The sequence below is a fragment of the Liolophura sinensis genome, chromosome 10, assembly GCF_032854445.1.
Source record: "Liolophura sinensis isolate JHLJ2023 chromosome 10, CUHK_Ljap_v2, whole genome shotgun sequence".
Lineage (NCBI taxonomy): Eukaryota > Metazoa > Mollusca > Polyplacophora > Chitonida > Chitonidae > Liolophura > Liolophura sinensis.
This window is the reverse complement of record NC_088304.1, coordinates 5159200-5176844: the sequence shown is the minus strand read 5'-3', so window position 1 is coordinate 5176844 and position 17645 is coordinate 5159200. Positions and strand designations below refer to the sequence as shown.

The 17645-nt window shown below is 37.6% G+C and overlaps 1 protein-coding gene across 2 annotated transcripts in view; it reads right to left on the bottom strand.

Annotated features, from left to right (window-relative positions):
• The window catches only part of LOC135476130 (sarcalumenin-like), an 85515-nt gene that overhangs the window by 40031 nt on the left and 27839 nt on the right, over nt 1-17645 (bottom strand). For both annotated transcript variants that reach the window (XM_064756042.1, XM_064756043.1), the window contains one exon: nt 11806-11917. In XM_064756042.1, the coding sequence (XP_064612112.1) occupies nt 11806-11917 (112 nt within the window). The remainder of the gene's footprint in view (nt 1-11805; nt 11918-17645) is intronic.

Below are 17645 nucleotides of genomic sequence, written 5' to 3'. Positions count from 1 at the left end.
ATCATATTAAGAATTTCAAGAAAGAATACATTTGCATAAATGAAGGCTAAATTTAACTTTGTATCCAAGGCAACAGATGTACTCCTTTGTGCACAACATACACTACAAAAGAGTAAACAAGTTTTCCTTTCAAAAACTGTTGAAATTCATTTGCCTCAATCTGATTTAATATGCATTCTCTTAACCTATGGCTTTAGTCATTTTCAATGTTAATTTTATACTATCACAATGTCAATTTGTCAGAGAGCAGTCCAAACGTATACATATTCATCAGTATGCTGCATCACTGAAACATCATAATGACGACATTAGACATGCTCAACAATAAGCTGCCTCACTGGAACAGCATAATGACGACATCAAACATGCTCAACAATACGCTGCATCACTGGAACAGCATAATGACATCAGACAAGCTCAATGATATGCTGCCTCAGTGGAACGGCATAAGGAAGGCATCAGACATGTTCAATCATGTGCTGCCTAACTGGAACATCAAAGAAGTCATCTGACACATTTAACCATATGATGCCTCACTGGAGCACCATACTGAAAACACCAACAGACAAGTTTATGCCATTGTCTCAATGGACAACCATCATATTGCAGACATACTTGTTCATTAGTATGTTAACTCACAGGAGCATCATAAAGAATCTCAGAGCCTCAACAGACATTCACATACCAGCCTTCAACCAAAATGGACACTCCAGATCAATAATCACCAATTCCCAAAACAATGTCTCACACAAACAAACAAGGAACTATTTAGGAAGAATATAAAGTAGAAAATTAAGACAGAACCATGCAAAGAGAAGCCGTCAACAGTTTTTCAATGAAGTGGGAAGGTCGAGTGAAATCAGTATTCAAATTGTGTACCATGCCAGAATAAAGTTATTGATAATAAAAACATGTATCTCAGCTGCGCTTCGATCACAACTGTTCATGTATCCATCTCAATTCAACACGATAATACGGTCCCTAGCCCTGGGGTTTAGGGGAACTAGAACCAATCATGAAGCAGAAGAAGATGCTGAAGAAGGCACTAAACATGTAGTTTAATATGCTGTCGACTATCTTGGGCTTGAATCCTGCTCTCCCAATTTACAATAATGAACACAAACCATATATAAATGTTTTGTATGTATGTATGTATTAAGCTTGTAGCAATAAATAAAAATGGCAACAGTCTATGCATGAATTGAAAGTTTTTTTCTTTCTGATTTCTTTAACATCTGAAAAATTGCTAGGATAACAATATGTACAGCTGAAGAGGACCTTCTTTCAGCTTCCTGAAAATGCAGCTTGTAAGCAAAAGTTGATTTGCAGTTTTTGTATGATCAACAGTTTTCAGGGTGTGTTGTCAGACTAGACATTTTCAGAAACATTCGCAATCTGCGAGGATTACACAGAATGCTGGATAAGGGAAGAGTTGCATGTGGCAAAAGCAATCTGGTCCTGTTCGTTAACTACCAAACACAGTAGCCAATTTGGAGCAGGAGCGTGAATAATTAATGCAACAAAAGTGATCAGCCTAAGGATGCTTCCAGCATTGGGGTTAACAGTGTACACAGAGACGACAACAGAAAAAGTGACAAACTCCAGTTTCCGCTTTGCCAGGGTGGTTTCCCTGGGACAAACAAGGTGTTCAATCTTAAACAGAAATGCACCTTTTCAAGTGCAATGGCAGCTTGGGTCCAAGCTGGACTGACAGTTATGCCTGTTGTGCATGAGAACTACATTACCAGATTGCTCATAAGTCATATCCAGAAATAAGCTTGTTGAATGAACAAAAGGCGACACAGCTTGGATGGTCAAATTTCTAAAGGCAGGAAATGTTCTCCATTTAAAAACAACCCCCTCCCTCCCCAGCCCCAGAATATTTACATCTTCTATTCAGCATAAAACAGACAATAAACAAACCACAAAAGGTTGACAACAAATAATTCACAGGGCCAGGGTTGCATAACAGAAGAACTGACTTAGTCAACAATAATCAAACGCTCGTTAACCTCAACAGGCAGAAAATCACAAAAGCATTCCAAGTCATGTTCAGTCTTTAGGGGATTCATTTTACACACTTTTATAATGCAGATTCTTTTATTGGCTGGAGGAAATGGACTATCACACAAAGATGGTAACAACAGACTGTCATACAAAGATGGCACAAAAGACTGTCATGCGAAAATGGCAACAAAGCAATGTCATACGAAGATGGCAACAAGAGACTATCATACGAAGATGGCAACAAAAGACTAACACACAAAGATGGTCACAATGGACTATCACACAAAGATGGCAACAAACAGACTATCAAATGAAGATAGCAACAACAGACTATCATATGAAGATGGCAACAAACAGACCATCAAATGAAGATGGCAACAAACAGACTATCAAATGAAGATGGCAACAAACAGACTATCAAATGAAGATGGCAACAAGCAGATTATCATATGAAGATGGCAACAAACTATCAAACAAAGACAGCAACAACAGGCAAAACCTACATGGAAATAAACACCACACCCGCATGGCAACAATGGACTTTCATACCTATATGGCAACAATGGGCAGCGGACAGTATCTTTGTCAAAATTTTGTCTCAAGACCAAATCACATCAGGTAGACTGAAAAACAGATTTGCCTGAATTATCACTTACGACTCAATAATAAAATTTCCAAAACTCCTCAATTATTTATTAGTCCCTATCAGTTTCATATTATTATTCTTTTTAATGACACAGATGTTGAAAAATATAAATATAAACCTGTAATAAGCATCTGTATTGTTTGAAAAAAATCTCAAAACATCTGGATCATGTGCTGATGACCTATAACAGATGGAGAGCAGTGAGCTTTGGACTGTCACATTTCCCTCAATACCTTGGCATGTACCCTACAACCATTATCAGCTTGCATAGCACTTTCTGTGGCATGTATGTCGATTACATTTAATGGTTTAGTTCATAAGTGAGGGACCCATCCCATAAGAAGCAATTCAGGTTCAAGCTGTGTAGTACACCTACCAGTTCACCCACTCCCCTCATATGCCTTTCTGTAGCATGTATGTCGATTACATTTAATAGTTTGGTTCATAAGTGAGAGACCCATCCCAAATGAAGCAATTCAGGTCCAAGCTGTGTAATACACTCACCAGTTCACCCATTCCCCTCATATGCCTATCTGTAGCATGTATGTGGATAATATTTAATGGTTTGGTTCATAAGTGAGAAGCCCATCCCAAATGAAGCAATTCAGGTCCAAGCTGTGTAGTACACTCACCAGTTCACCCACTCCCCTCATATGCCTTTCTGTAGCATGTATGTGGATAATATTTAATGGTTTGGTTCATAAGTGAGAAGCCCATCCCAAATGAAGCAATTCAGATTCAAGCTGAGTATTATATTATGACAGTAAATGTCAAGTTGACACAGGTATTGTACACGAGTTTGAATCAGAGTTATATTGATCTTCGGAGAATACTGTAGAATGATACTGGAAAATTTCAGTTTCAACACCAAAAGTCATAATTTACTGCACTTTTTTTGTCTTTAAGAAGGTTCTTTTTAAAGACAAATATAAAATAAAAAGAAAATAAATGGAGGATATACAATGAGTAATCCGTCATATCAATTTTCTTAAGTGAGTGGTGTAATTTTCAACTGTTCTGCGTCTTTGGAAATAACATCACGAGTTCAATAAATTTGATAATATGGGTCCCGAATTGTATATCCTATTTATCCCATAATTTATATGGAATGGATTTATGTGGTTGGTAGAGAGGACAATGTGTGTTTGTTTTCACACGTATGTACATGTAAATGAGATATCAATGTACTGATATCAAGACATGTGAAACGGTTAGAGCCGAACCACACATTTCACTAACTATGAAAAAATCGGATTTCTGTGCACACAAAACATTACACAGTCCAGTGTTATAAGACAGGCTTTGATTTTTTTTTTTTGAGAATATCAGTATTCATAACGGCTCATTTATTGAACATTTGGTTACCAAATTGTGACCTAAATCTGGGTTATATCTCTAGGATGTTACAAAATGACTTGTACGGTTCGAGGAGCTGTGATTTCAAAAATCATACTGAATGAAATATTTAAATTTAGGCTTTTAACACAAACAATTCACCTCAAAACTTATGTGCTGATCTAACTAACCATCATGGAACCTGGAGAATGCAACAAAACAGTGTCTACGATGTTTTCAAGGGCTTCATTGTGGTTCAGTTTTGGACCTTCCGTGTGATGGCAGACATGAGGTTGAATCAAAGGGTCACAGCGAGACCAATTATTTTGGATGTGGCAAATAAAATGGAATAATCTAAAAATAATCTTGAGGTACATCTGTTGCAGACCAATTCATACACACGAGACAGCTTATTAGTGCTCTACAAAGCAGTAACGTCAGTTTCAGGTTTTTAATTTCATGAAAACCTAATACTAAGGCATGCCACTGTTGCTGAACGGTTGAACTTGAGTTCACTGTGTGTACCTTGTTTAGGCTTACACCATCAAGCGCTTCATTTCCTTTCACCACCCATAGATATTTTTCACATTTCATGAAGATAAATTTTACGCCTATCCACAGTGTTCAAAAAACTTAAACAAGAAACTGCTGTCCTGTTGTAGTAAGTGATCCCTAGCCTCGCTTTTTTTTTTTCCTCTCTCTCTCTCTCTCTCTCCAGGGAAACAAACAATAGAAGTAGTCCAGGATGCAGAGGTACTTTTTAATTGGATAAGCTTGGTAAATGAAAGTCCAGGTGACCAATCATAAGTTTGGTTTATTTATTGAATGCGTGGTCTGGAATATTGAAAATTTACATTACTGCTCATTACTGATCAGTGACATGGGCAAATTATGGGATAAATGAAGATACTGTATTTGTCGGCATGCAATATTAAATATCAAAATGGCAGCCAATGACAAATACATCCCAACAGACTATGATAAGTCCAGTTCATGCTGGCTTCCTCCCCGGCCATACAAGGGAATGTCTGTCAGCAACATGCAGATGGTTGTGGGTTTTCTCCCATAATAATGCTCGCTGCCGTCGAAAGTGAAATATTTGAGTATGGCCTAAAATACCAATGAAAAAAATAACTAAACTATAATCACCTGTTTCTCCACGTTTGGATTAAAATTCCTGTACCATTAGTACTGCTCATTTGCATAAACCAATAAAATGGTCATCAATATTTGTATGTAATAAAACAAATATTGTAATACGACTCAAACTCTTACCCATAGTGCCAATGCATATATCCATCCCTGCCTAGAGTTAGGATTACCTTTCATTAACATGTCAGCCTCCACATAGAGTCTTTCTATCTCTACAGTCTCCCATAATACAACTCACTGGTATATTAGCTTCATACCTTTCACGCTTGACACCCAGTAGTTCTGCCTGGCCAATTACCCCTCCCTGCCCTGTCTCCACCCAGGAGGGAAAGTGGAGTCAAAGAGTTGGTCACTCGTATACCAGTCCTAAATACACCCAGACAGATCAGAGCACAGTGTCCTTGAACGTCTCAAAAATACGCAAAATTTGCCAAAATGCCTGGATCTGCAGGCTTCAGCTGTCATAGCCTAGCTTTCCACTGGCCAGCAGGGGTTAACTCCCTTTGTACCCAAGCTTCAATCAACTACTACAAGAATGGAGATCGAGTGCATGTGCCACAGTCGTAAAGGTATTGGCTCTAATAGCTATTGTTTCTGTTGTCAGAACAATAATTAAACCAGTGGTAGTTATATTTTTATTTCATGGTATCATCTCTCAGCCAAGATTACATAACCCATTACACAAGCTATAAATAAAAAAGTTACATCCACATGGTTATGAATAATTTAAGACCATCATATGAAAAATACATAATATAATAATAAATAGATTATTAACAAAATATACAACTGACCATTGAATGCCAAATACACAAGTAATGTGCAATTAACCATCATGTGCCAAATACAGAAGTAATATACAACTGACCATCATATGCCAAATACACAAGTAATATATAACACCAGCATATGCCGCATACACAAGTAATATACAACTGACCATCATATGCCACATACACATGTAATATATAACACCATCATATGCCGCATACACAAGTAATATACAACTGACCATCATATGCCACAGACACATGTAATATACAACTGACCATCATATGCCGCATACACAAGTAATATACAACTAACCATCATATGCCACATACACATGTAATATATAACACCATCATATGCCGCATACACAAGTAATATACAACTAACCATCATATGCCACATACACATGTAATATATAACACCATCATATGCCGCATAGACAAGTAATATACAACTGACCATCATATGCCAAATACACAAGTAATATATAACACCATCTTATGCCGCATAAACAAGTAATATACAACTGACCATCATATGCCACAGACACATGTAATATACAATTGTACATAAAGCTTCAGACAGTGTACCACGCATTAAAATCTGATGTATACCATTCTATAAGGGAACATTACTAAAGACACATTTCACATTATATTTACATATCATTTATGTAGATAAAATTAATAAACTTATTGATTTTATTTGATCGGTGTTTTACACCATACTGAAGAATATTTCACTTATATGGTGGCGGAAAGCGTTATGGTGGGAGGACAGAGCCCAGGGGAAACCCATGACCATATGCAGGTTGCTGGAAGACCTTCCCACATACAGCCGGCGAGGAGCCAGTCTGAGCTGGACTTGAACTAACAACAACCACATTGGTGGGAAGCTCCAGGTTAAATGCGCTGCACTGGAGTGTTGACAGAGGCCCCTGATACAATGATTAAAAACCTTAGCATAAACTACTTCTGCCTAAATGACAGAAAACCACAACTGGAATGGTATATATTACCCCTTTACAAAAACACCACCACAAACACAGTTATGTGGAAATATTTAGTTTAAGTGTAAACATATTGAGAAGTACTAGCATGTACACGTATGTACTGTAAAAGGTGGGATGGTTTTAAACTGGTTCTCCACACAAAAGTTGGCCCACATTGCACGCCAGCAGAGGAGAAGTATGAGGTCTGTATTTCCCCCTGTTGTGTCAACATGTACTCAGGCTGTGGCACTACCCACAGCACTTCACAATTAACCAGAGGTACGAGATTGTGCTGAGCAGAAAGGCGTACGCGCATGGACACTCTGCAGGAGCAAAAAATGCACCATACCTTTCAACTTCAAGAACTAGAGATAACACATTTGTAACACTCATCATAATCATTTCTTATTCTGTCACTTCTGTCAAAAGTGCTAAATTTTCATCTTTTAGCTGGGGTTAGTTATCTTTCTTAAACAGTTCCAAAACAAAGAAAAAGATAGGTTAAGGGTAGAACTGCATGAATAGCCATACGGTATAGTTATTTTGCCCAGAGACCCATAATCAAAACACCTTATGTCCTGACTTTTCCAACCCCGTACTGTCTCCTCACCATCATCCCTATACGGTAATTTTCAACAATTCACCCAAATCATTTCCAGTGCAGCATATTGTTTTCTGAAAAGCTAAGAGGTGACTAACATTCAAGCACTCACCCCACACACAAGCACTCACCCCACACACAAGCACTCAACAGGTGAGAATTATTTTCCATGGACTTCATTCAGGGTGATGATGTTTCCTTAACATTAAATGTCTTCCACCTTTCATGAATATTTCAGGACTAGATAAATTTGCATTCTTATTTAAGGTACTGCCTCATTGCTATAAAACTGGATGAATCCCTGTAATAGTACAGCTAAGGCCTAAACTTTGACAGGATAAAAAAAAACAAAATAACAATAATATAAATTGCTAGGGTCCATGAGACTAGACTTTTACCACTTCCTGTAGCCTGATGTCTATAAAGTTCATGATAATGGTAAAAAACCCAAGAAGTAAAGGAATGTACTGGATTTGAAACTGCCAAGCATCATTTACTATTTTCGAAGTACTGAAGACTAGAATAGAGATTTGATCTTCTGCTGATACTCAAGGGCAAAAGACAGAAAGAATACAATGTTGTGAGTTTGGCCTCCCAAAACAGAAGACAGAAAGAATGCATTGTTGTAGAGCTGACACCCGTCCCCACAGTAAACTGCAGTCAATGGTTTCGTGCAGTCTCGCATGCAGCTCCCGAGTTATTTACATAGGACAGTTCTGTCACATTTTCGTTAGTTTTTTTGGTCAAAACATAAAAACATGAATACAAAAATAATTCTTGCATATTTGTGTTTGTGATGCCAATGGGCACCAATTAGTGTGTTTAATGATTTTGAGTAGTTTTAAAAACTGACCTACTTCTGAACCAACTCCATATATTTCTTATTAAGGCTACAAAGTTTGGTTCTTCTACCTATACCAGTTTCCAAGATATTGCAATTTTACGACTTGACCAAGAGCAATAATAATAGTAATAATAATAATAATGATTTCAAGTGATGTCCCCTCCAGGATACTAACGTGGATCCATAAAAATAAATAAATAAATTCATGAGAACCGCGACCATAATGCGTGTGACCAACAACAGAAACTAGCTACAGACATCAGAACTGAAGACAATAATGCAAATAAAATATTAATATAAAGAGACTTCAAAAAATATATTTATTGATTTATTTGATTGGTGTTATTCGACATACTCAAAAATATTTCACTTATATGATGCCGGCCAGCATTATGGTGGGAGGAAACCGGGCAGAGCCCAGCAGAAGACGCCAGATGATAAACCCAAAAGACATCTGCACAGACCACTTGTCAAATCAAGGAAAGTACATATTGACATATCACCCATTTCCAAGAGTGTAATATTTGATCTCAGCCATGTCAATACCCCAAATGTGCCTGTCACAACACGACTAGGCAACTGTGAGGTGAACAACAGGTGGGTACTAATGGCCAATGACAGAGCTGACGAGCGATAGGACGTAAACTTATAAACAGACTTGGCTGTTGTCTGTACTGCGAAGTTAACAAGGAAATCAGCTACAAAGTACTTGTGGTTGTTACAAAATGTTGTCATTATGTACACAACTCACATGAATACACCAAACCACATTACAATACATGCAATACACCTGCAAATTAAACTTTTTTTTTTGTACAGAGCTTCTGATGGGTTAACACAAATTCAGGAAGTTCCTAATCTGTGCTTTCTCTAAATTTATACAATGCCTTTTTTTTTTTTTTTAAACTGGAGATCAGGAAGTTCAAGCTGGTACATTAGGGTTATCTAGAGTCCAGTACTACAGACCTGTATAGCTACAGATACTTTCACCCCCTTAATGTCTTTGTAACATGCAGCAAACAATTGAGACACCTGTCAAGCCTAAAGCTGTCAGGTGATTGCACACTACAGTACACCTTAGACTCAAAGTTAATATCAAAACAAATGTCTAGTTTAGCGAAACACAGCTTGCTTTGATGAGTGCACCTTCCAAATTTAACTGACTTCTCCACATAACATCACATTTTTTTCCCTACCCTGAAGGTTCACCGAGTACACTTTTTCTTTACACTCACTAAGTACACAATTTATAGGACATTGCACTATTAAAGTTGACCGCATATCATTAACATCATTAGACTTACAGGTTAAGCTTGCCTCGTCGCATTCTTACACAAGAATAAACATTTATGGTGTTCAACTATGAATAGTTTGGTCTAAACATAAAATGAGGCAAATAGTCAATCCAACCAACAGTATAATCATACAAGTGTATGAAAAGAATAAACATTTCTGATACTCCACAATCACTAAATTGGTCTAAACATGAAATAAAGCAAACGGTCAATCTACCCAGAAGTCAAACCACAAAAGTGTAAGAAAAGAATTTATGGTATTCCACTTGGCAACAAATAGTAGTTTGATCTAAACATGAAATAAGGCAAACTAACCCTCAATCCACAGCAAAGTCTAATAGTTAGTTGACATAACAAAAGTATAAGGACAAAAATGCTATTACAAGCACATAACTTGTTTTACACATATGAAATGTATAATATGTGTAAATATCAGTTCATCCTCAGAAAATCCTGATGTTACATCTTCATACAAATATTAAGTATCTATAAATTCAATAACTAGTTGCTAATACACGTTAGAACAATTGGACCCAGATAACAATGTGTTAAAACCCAGCTTACCAGTAGTATCAAATCTGTGCACAGGACAACATTCAACAGTCCTTAAGTAACGGCTTCGTTAAATCACACTCGTTTAAACTTCTAATCCAGGGGACAGGTATGCTAATGCAAAATATTCAAGCATCTCAAGCAGCCATAACAGGTGGCAAGACCTCAGTATATGGTATGTTTAATTAATAATAACACTAAGGGCTGTCACAACTCACCTGTGCTACGCTCATAAGAAGGAACCCCATAATGAATCCCATACCTTGAGCATATTGCATTCAGCTAAGTAAGCTGAGGTAAATGAGTCAGATCAAGTGAGCTCTCTCGGCTCCTAATATAGCGTCTACCTACCTAACCTGGGCAGGTAGATTGTTTTTTTTTTCTTTCTTGTGAACGTGTGTTTTTTTTCTTACCTGGTTGAGCTAATCACCTTCACAGATGAGCTTATAGCTGTCAGTGTCATTAAGAATCTCTCTTAATTATGCAACAAAAAGTTAATGCTAGCTCAGGTCATGAAATTTCCGACCTCATAAAGAAAGTGTCTGCATTTGTGATGGATAAATGAACTTAACTGGACAGGTGACACCCATTCCAGGTGCTACAGTTTCTCTGTAAAATGCAGGTTTATTTGACTTCAGCCTCACCTAAGGTCACCTTGTCTGGCTTGTGTTGCCTGCCCTACATAAGTTACATGAGCACAACTTGCATAATGGTACAATCACAGCTTACACCCAGGGCCATATCCAGGGAAAAAAAAGAGTCGGATCCCAAACTTTAACGGTGACATTGTGACTCTGCATAAAGAAATTTCAGAAATGCAACTCAAAATGATGCTTTCTAAAGTGTGTGAATGAAAGAAATTGATACTAATCTTAACTTCTTATTGGTAAATGATCATATTTTTGTTTTATTTACTTGTTAGTTTTAATACAGCTTGTTTAGTTTAAGCAATCAACAATTTGGGAGCCCTTGTATTTTCCAGAACAAAAAATGACTCTGGATATGGCCCGGACACCAGCATACAAACTTCACAGTGAGAAATTTCTGTTTTCCTTCATCCATTTTTATACTGCACATTTACTTGCTGTATATAGGTATATACCATACCTGGCCTGCAGCCATATACCGCACCTGGCCTGCAGCCATATACTGTACCTCACCTGAAGCTATATACTGTATTTCACCTGAAGTTTAGCATTTTCCAAGTGACAAATTTTGCTTGATTCTGATGCTTCATCCACTATATATTCTCATAAGAGTTTTCTGTGAAGTTTGATATAATTTCTTATCAGAGGAACTGAAGGAGTAGGCATCAGAAGTATTATTTAAAAAGACATTTATGAGCACATAAAAATACATTTTTACACACCAAACCTTATATAAAATCTAGTATTCCGAGCTTCTATTTATGATTTTTTCTCAAACTAGCACATTTAAAATTAACCTTAAGTTTTATCATTTTTTTTTTTTTTTTTTTAGTATAAAAGCTGCTTGATATTCCAGGAAGTCCTTAGATTTCATCCAAATTTACATAAGTTAACCCATCTTATGTTAACCACCAACACAAATAAATAAATTTGTCCTGTAAGTCTTGTAAGAAGCGTTTCCTACCAGTTGATGAAGGAACTTTTGCCAGCTGAGTGGTTTCCGATCATCAACACTGTGATCTTTTTTCTTGGCGCCAGCAGTGACAAGCCCAGACTCTCAGCTATCTTGATCAAGCCTACAACATATGAACACAACATACTTATTATAACTACTTGAAATTTTCCAACATATCCCACAAACTGAGGACTAGTGCTCAATTACTTGGGGTTTCATGCTGCTTTGAACATGTTTTCTGACATTGCATGAAGGTATAATTTCCTTGTAGCCGCACAGACTCAATGTTCACGTATCATAGTGCTACCTCACTGTTATGCCATACCGAAAACACCCGACCCCTACATGTACTTCCTCATCCAAATTTCACATACACATTAATTAAGATCAACTTCACTATAAATATATATACAAACAGGATATTTTAGTCTTGCTAGACAGGATAATGCTTAGAAAATATCACATACACTACAGGGGTATTAGGAAAGGTTGGGTGCGGTAAACATTCAGCTTTTTCTGGCTGGCTACATGAACCATACTACATTATTGATGAAGTCTAACACTTCACACATGAATTCAACTGCTAAATGGCTTGAAACAGACATGTACCAGTATAAAATTACATCAATATGAGCAATAATCGTAACAAGAACCTGGAGTTACAAACTTTCAGTTGGTTTGCAGTTAACAAATACTCTGATGGTTTCCATTGTTGATTTTCGGTTGATTTCAAGAAATAAAGAACAATTTCAAAAGGTCTGAAGTGAAAAATTTCCAGACAACCAGTCACCTGCAGCCGCAGGAATATAGTTCCAGTGAGCAGGTAACCTCAGATATTAACCTGTGATGCTGACAGATTTATCTTGGCGAAGAACCCACTCTGGGGATTGAACCATTGACAATCTTCCAAGAAGTCTATTAGTGCCTCTACGCTCCAACACCCACGTAACCAATCCCTCCCCCCACACGCCCCATGAACAACATGACTCAATAGCTACAGACTGGATTTGGCGGCAGGGAGTGGGGTGGTGTTGGGGTGGTGGACAGAGGGGATCATTTCACACATACATATGAAACGTGCAACACAAGCATTAATAAGATGGAAGAAATCAGCATGGGAAGGAGGACAGGGATTAGGGATAGAAGACAGGAACCGCTGGGAATGGGGGAGCGAGGGAGGGGGCGTTTGGCGGGTGGTGTAATGTGGCTGGCGGAGTGTTAATTTATGTTACATGTACCTTTAATAACTACATTGCAGCATTACTGTGACCCAAGAAAGTTTTAGTATACCCACAGAAACCACAACAATAAAAAGAAATGCAAAGTTAGTTAAGATCAATTTCCACATCTTCAACTGTTCATACACAAATGGCAAAGGTGTGCTTATTGTACGCTATTGCCCTGACCAATGATATCTCAGATTCAAATCCGGCTCTTAATAATTTGACTGTAGTCTTACATTGGATTATTTGTTGCAGATAAATAGGTAAGTAAAGAGAGGTCAGTTTCATACTATACCACTAGATACATGTAATACCAACAGAGTTGAAAAAATTCGTATGAACCAAAGTTTATTACAGTTTTCACTGGTCGCCATGACACCAGACATGCAGATTTTGTTGACACTACAAAATTGACAAGCCCATAAAACTAAGTACAGACCATGTGGTAAGTCATAACCCTATATTCTGTTTCATCATCCTTTTGGCGTAACCAGTTAATGCTCTACAGATACAAAAACCTTGCTAGTTTAAGTCATTCAGGTAGTTCACCACATGGGTCTATGCCATGCTGGTACACCTTTGACACCTGTTGTGGGTGCAATCACTCAGGTAGTTGTATGTTAACCTCTACAGGTGCCTCAACACCACTTGGGTTTATGCCATACTGGTACACCTTTGACACCTGTGTTAGGTTCATTCACTCAGGTAGTTGTATGTTAGCCTCTACAGGTGCCTCAACACCACTTGCGTTTATGCCATACTGGTACACCTTTGACACCTGTGTTAGGTGCAATCACTCAGGTAGTTGTATGTTAGCCTCTACAGGTGCCTCAACACCACTTGGGTTTATGCCATACTGGTACACCTTTGACACCTGTTGTGGGTGCCATCACTCAGGTAGTTGTATGTTAACCTCTACAGGAGCCTCACCACCACATGGGTTTATGCCATACGGGTACACCTTTAACATCTGTTCTGGGTTCACTCACTCCGGTAGTTGTATGTTAACCTCTACAGGTGCCTTTCTCTAAGTATAATGAGTTCAAGTCTAGACAACGATGAGTAATACGCCTCAGGCAGCTTTTTTTCATAGTCTTTATATATATATATATATATATATATATATATATATTTACACAAGTGTATTAAATAGATGGATGTGTGCAGTGAAGCTAAGCTTCAAGTATGAAGGCAGAGCAATTTACACAGCATTTAGTGTGACTAGCACAGAAGCAAAAACAGATTCATTTGGATACCTGCTTTAAGTCTTCAAAACAGTGTGACAAACAGTTCCCAGGCTTTTCTAGGTCCAAAATACACCTTTCCCTTGCTATTTGAAATAAATATTTTACAATTAAACAATGTAAAATGATTTTAATATCAGCTGAACTGTAACACATACACACAAGTGCATCATCCAATTTCAAATATACTTCGAACAAATTTCTCCACAAAATGGCGGCATGCTATATGAAGAAGTGTGAGTTGGTTCTGTTGACTGATCAGCCCACAGAACATTTGAAGGTTCTCAATTTCAAGGCTTTTCCAAGCCTAAGTACAAAAACTGTCCCTTTTCAAGCCTAACTTTAAAACTCCTTTTCCAAGCCAATATTTGAAACCCCTCTTTTTCCTATATTTGAAACCCCTCCTTTTCCAATATTTAAAACCCCTCCTTTCCCAAAGGCTACATTAAAAAAAAACCTCTTTCTCTAAGGCTACATTTAAAACCCCTACTTCTCAAGGCTTTTCAAGACCTGGAAAACTTAATATAAAACTTTTTTATACGTTTGCAAGGTGTTTATTTAAGCTTATTTTGAAGGCATCATCCGTAAAGGCTGATATAATGATACTTTTTGTGAAGCCCTATAACTGGCCCATCCAATCAGTGTTGTTTTGTCACCAAAATCAAATTAAAAATGTGCATAAATTGCATTGAAAGTTGCTCTTTTCATATACAAAAAAGTTGAGGGATTAGGGTACTTAAATAACCTGCTTTTTAGAACCTTTAATCTACTTTCTAGTTTCTAATTGCTCTAATTACTAGTTTCTCAAAAATAAAGAAATACTTCGAATCGCAAACAAGATGTGTGTATTAAAGAAAGCCTTCTTCACAAGACAAAACATGACTGATCATCCATGTGAAATGTTTTGTTGAGAGAAACCACTGAAGCATGACCACGACGCTATCCTGAAACATGGGTTATAATACAATTCCTTTCAAAAGTTTCCATAACATTTTCAACCTGTAAAATCATGATTTCCCACAACTTGTACGCTACATTGTTCAATTTGTCAAAACCACTGGTAAGTCATCCTGTAACACTTTTTTTTTTTTTTGACATCTGTTCTGCAGGATAAAACATGAATATCAAGAAGTTAACAAAATAATTCAAAGGTCTGTTTAGCAAAACATGTTACGTAAGCCCCGGCTACATAGGCAGATTTACCTGTCAGTATCAAATCATTATCATGAATATACACAGGCATGCCATTAATTGCTTCATCAACACCTACCTCTCTGAACTTATTTCCCATTGTGAATATGTAGCAAGTTTGCAGCGCATTATTATGTGTAAATAGACACAGTTCCAATTTTTGCTAACACAATCAATTTGGTGCAGAAATTGTTGTGTCCTGAAGTCCTCATTATCCCAGCTCTTGACTGCTTGCGTTATCCACATAAAAACAATGTTTTACCTAGCACAGATCAACTTCAACCTAAAATGTGCAGGTTACTGATCTGTAAGCTGCCTGCGTAGTTATAACAAAACACAGACAAAAAGGGTTGTGGGTACCGTAGAGTAGCTTCTACATGCAGGTTACAGTATTTCAGAAATGACAGTTTGCATCTGTTACAGAAGTGAGTGTCGTCAGAAGAGGGCATTCTTCCACCCCATAACCATAGGAACAGACTAATGATCGTCTGATAACTCTAAAAAAGTAACTGATGCACTACAGGGCAAAAAGCACATCCATATCTTCAGATGGCCGCCTTAGCCATTACCAAGTTTCAGCACAATCCATGAGAACTGTCTGATGAGCCCAACTGCCATACCGCACAGCACCACCCCGCCCCGCCCCACCTCACCCACCCCCTATAAAAAGTAATCACCCATGCAGTTTACAAGTTGACAAACATAAGAAAGTGTAATCCAGCTAGCACTCAGGATATACCCCTGATCTTGAACACAATAAACTAAACTAGCAGTTAAAGTGCTATCATACACATAGATTATGCACATCTGACCCAGCCTAAAATACAAAAGGTCTATAAACCCGCGGTGCAACAACACAACACCTGGTCTAAGTCTGTAACTGCCAGCTAATAACTTCTTGGTTAAACCCGTGCACATAAACATTTTAAGTGACTAAGTGTGCAATGTTCCGCTGTGTACAATAGGGTTTCAATTTTGAACTCTTTGTGGTTAAAGGTAAATAAAGTCCTGTGACTACTTTTGTATCAGTCTCCTATTGTTCAAAATAATCAGGGGCCCCTTGCACAAAAGCCTAATTGTCCTATTGTTCAAAACAATCAGGGGCCCCTTGCACAAAAGCCTAACTGTCCTATTGTTCAAAACAATCAGGGGCCCCTTGCACAAAAGCCTAATTTGATTATAAATCACTAGGACCACTAGTGCACAAGACGGAAGGATTTTGTAGCCTTACCTAACAATCAACACCCCTTGCACAAAGGGATTGTAACCTTTGATAGTAGCTTGCAAAGTGAAATTACTAGGTACTAATTATCAATAAAGGCAAGTATTTGTACTAAACGTTAATTCTGACTCTATCCAGTTGTAATTATTTAAAATCGTCCCCAGTTGTAAATATTAATAATCGCTCCAAAATTAATGTTAAGTACAAATACTCACCCTTATACAGTGTAGATAGACTGTTAGTTAGTACCTTTCGACTCCGTTTGCAAAGATGTGCAATGTATTTATCTCAAAAAGATGCCATGATCATTTTTTCACACACTGTTGTCAGTTGCTGAATCTTTATGATGTAGAAGATAAAAGCAAGAAAAGTTATTGACCGATACATTTATATAGACCACGTTTATGTACAATTTAAATTTGGCTTAAAAGGATTAGTGACCACATTTTTTTTTTTCACCATCACCTACCCCTATTTAAATTGTTAAATTGAGTGTAAAAAAAACAATACAGGAAAAGGTACATTAATTTGAGTACAATGGCTCTTGAAACCACTTGATAATGAGGCTGGTTTTTATACATTTTTTTCCGCGAACACTCGGCAGTCTCCGCTGAATGACGTCATATACAAGTCCAACCTTTACCAGCTGTCAGAGATTCACCGTTTTGGTCAGTGCTATAAAAGCTACACGAGTGACAACAAGAATGTCCCATTTCTCCATGAAATAAAAACAGGTTGTCACAGAACGCTGAAGTTAGTTTTTTCAAGCTTCAAGACGATTTGGCCCTCAGAAAGGTGTGGATTTACTGCACAAGACAGAAGGATTTTGTACCCACACAAAACAGCCGTATCTGCTCTCCTCATTTACTGCACAAGACAGAAGGATTTTGTACCCACACAAAACAGCCGTATCTGCTCTCCTCATTTACTGCACAAGACAGAAGGATTTTGTACCCACACAAAACAGCC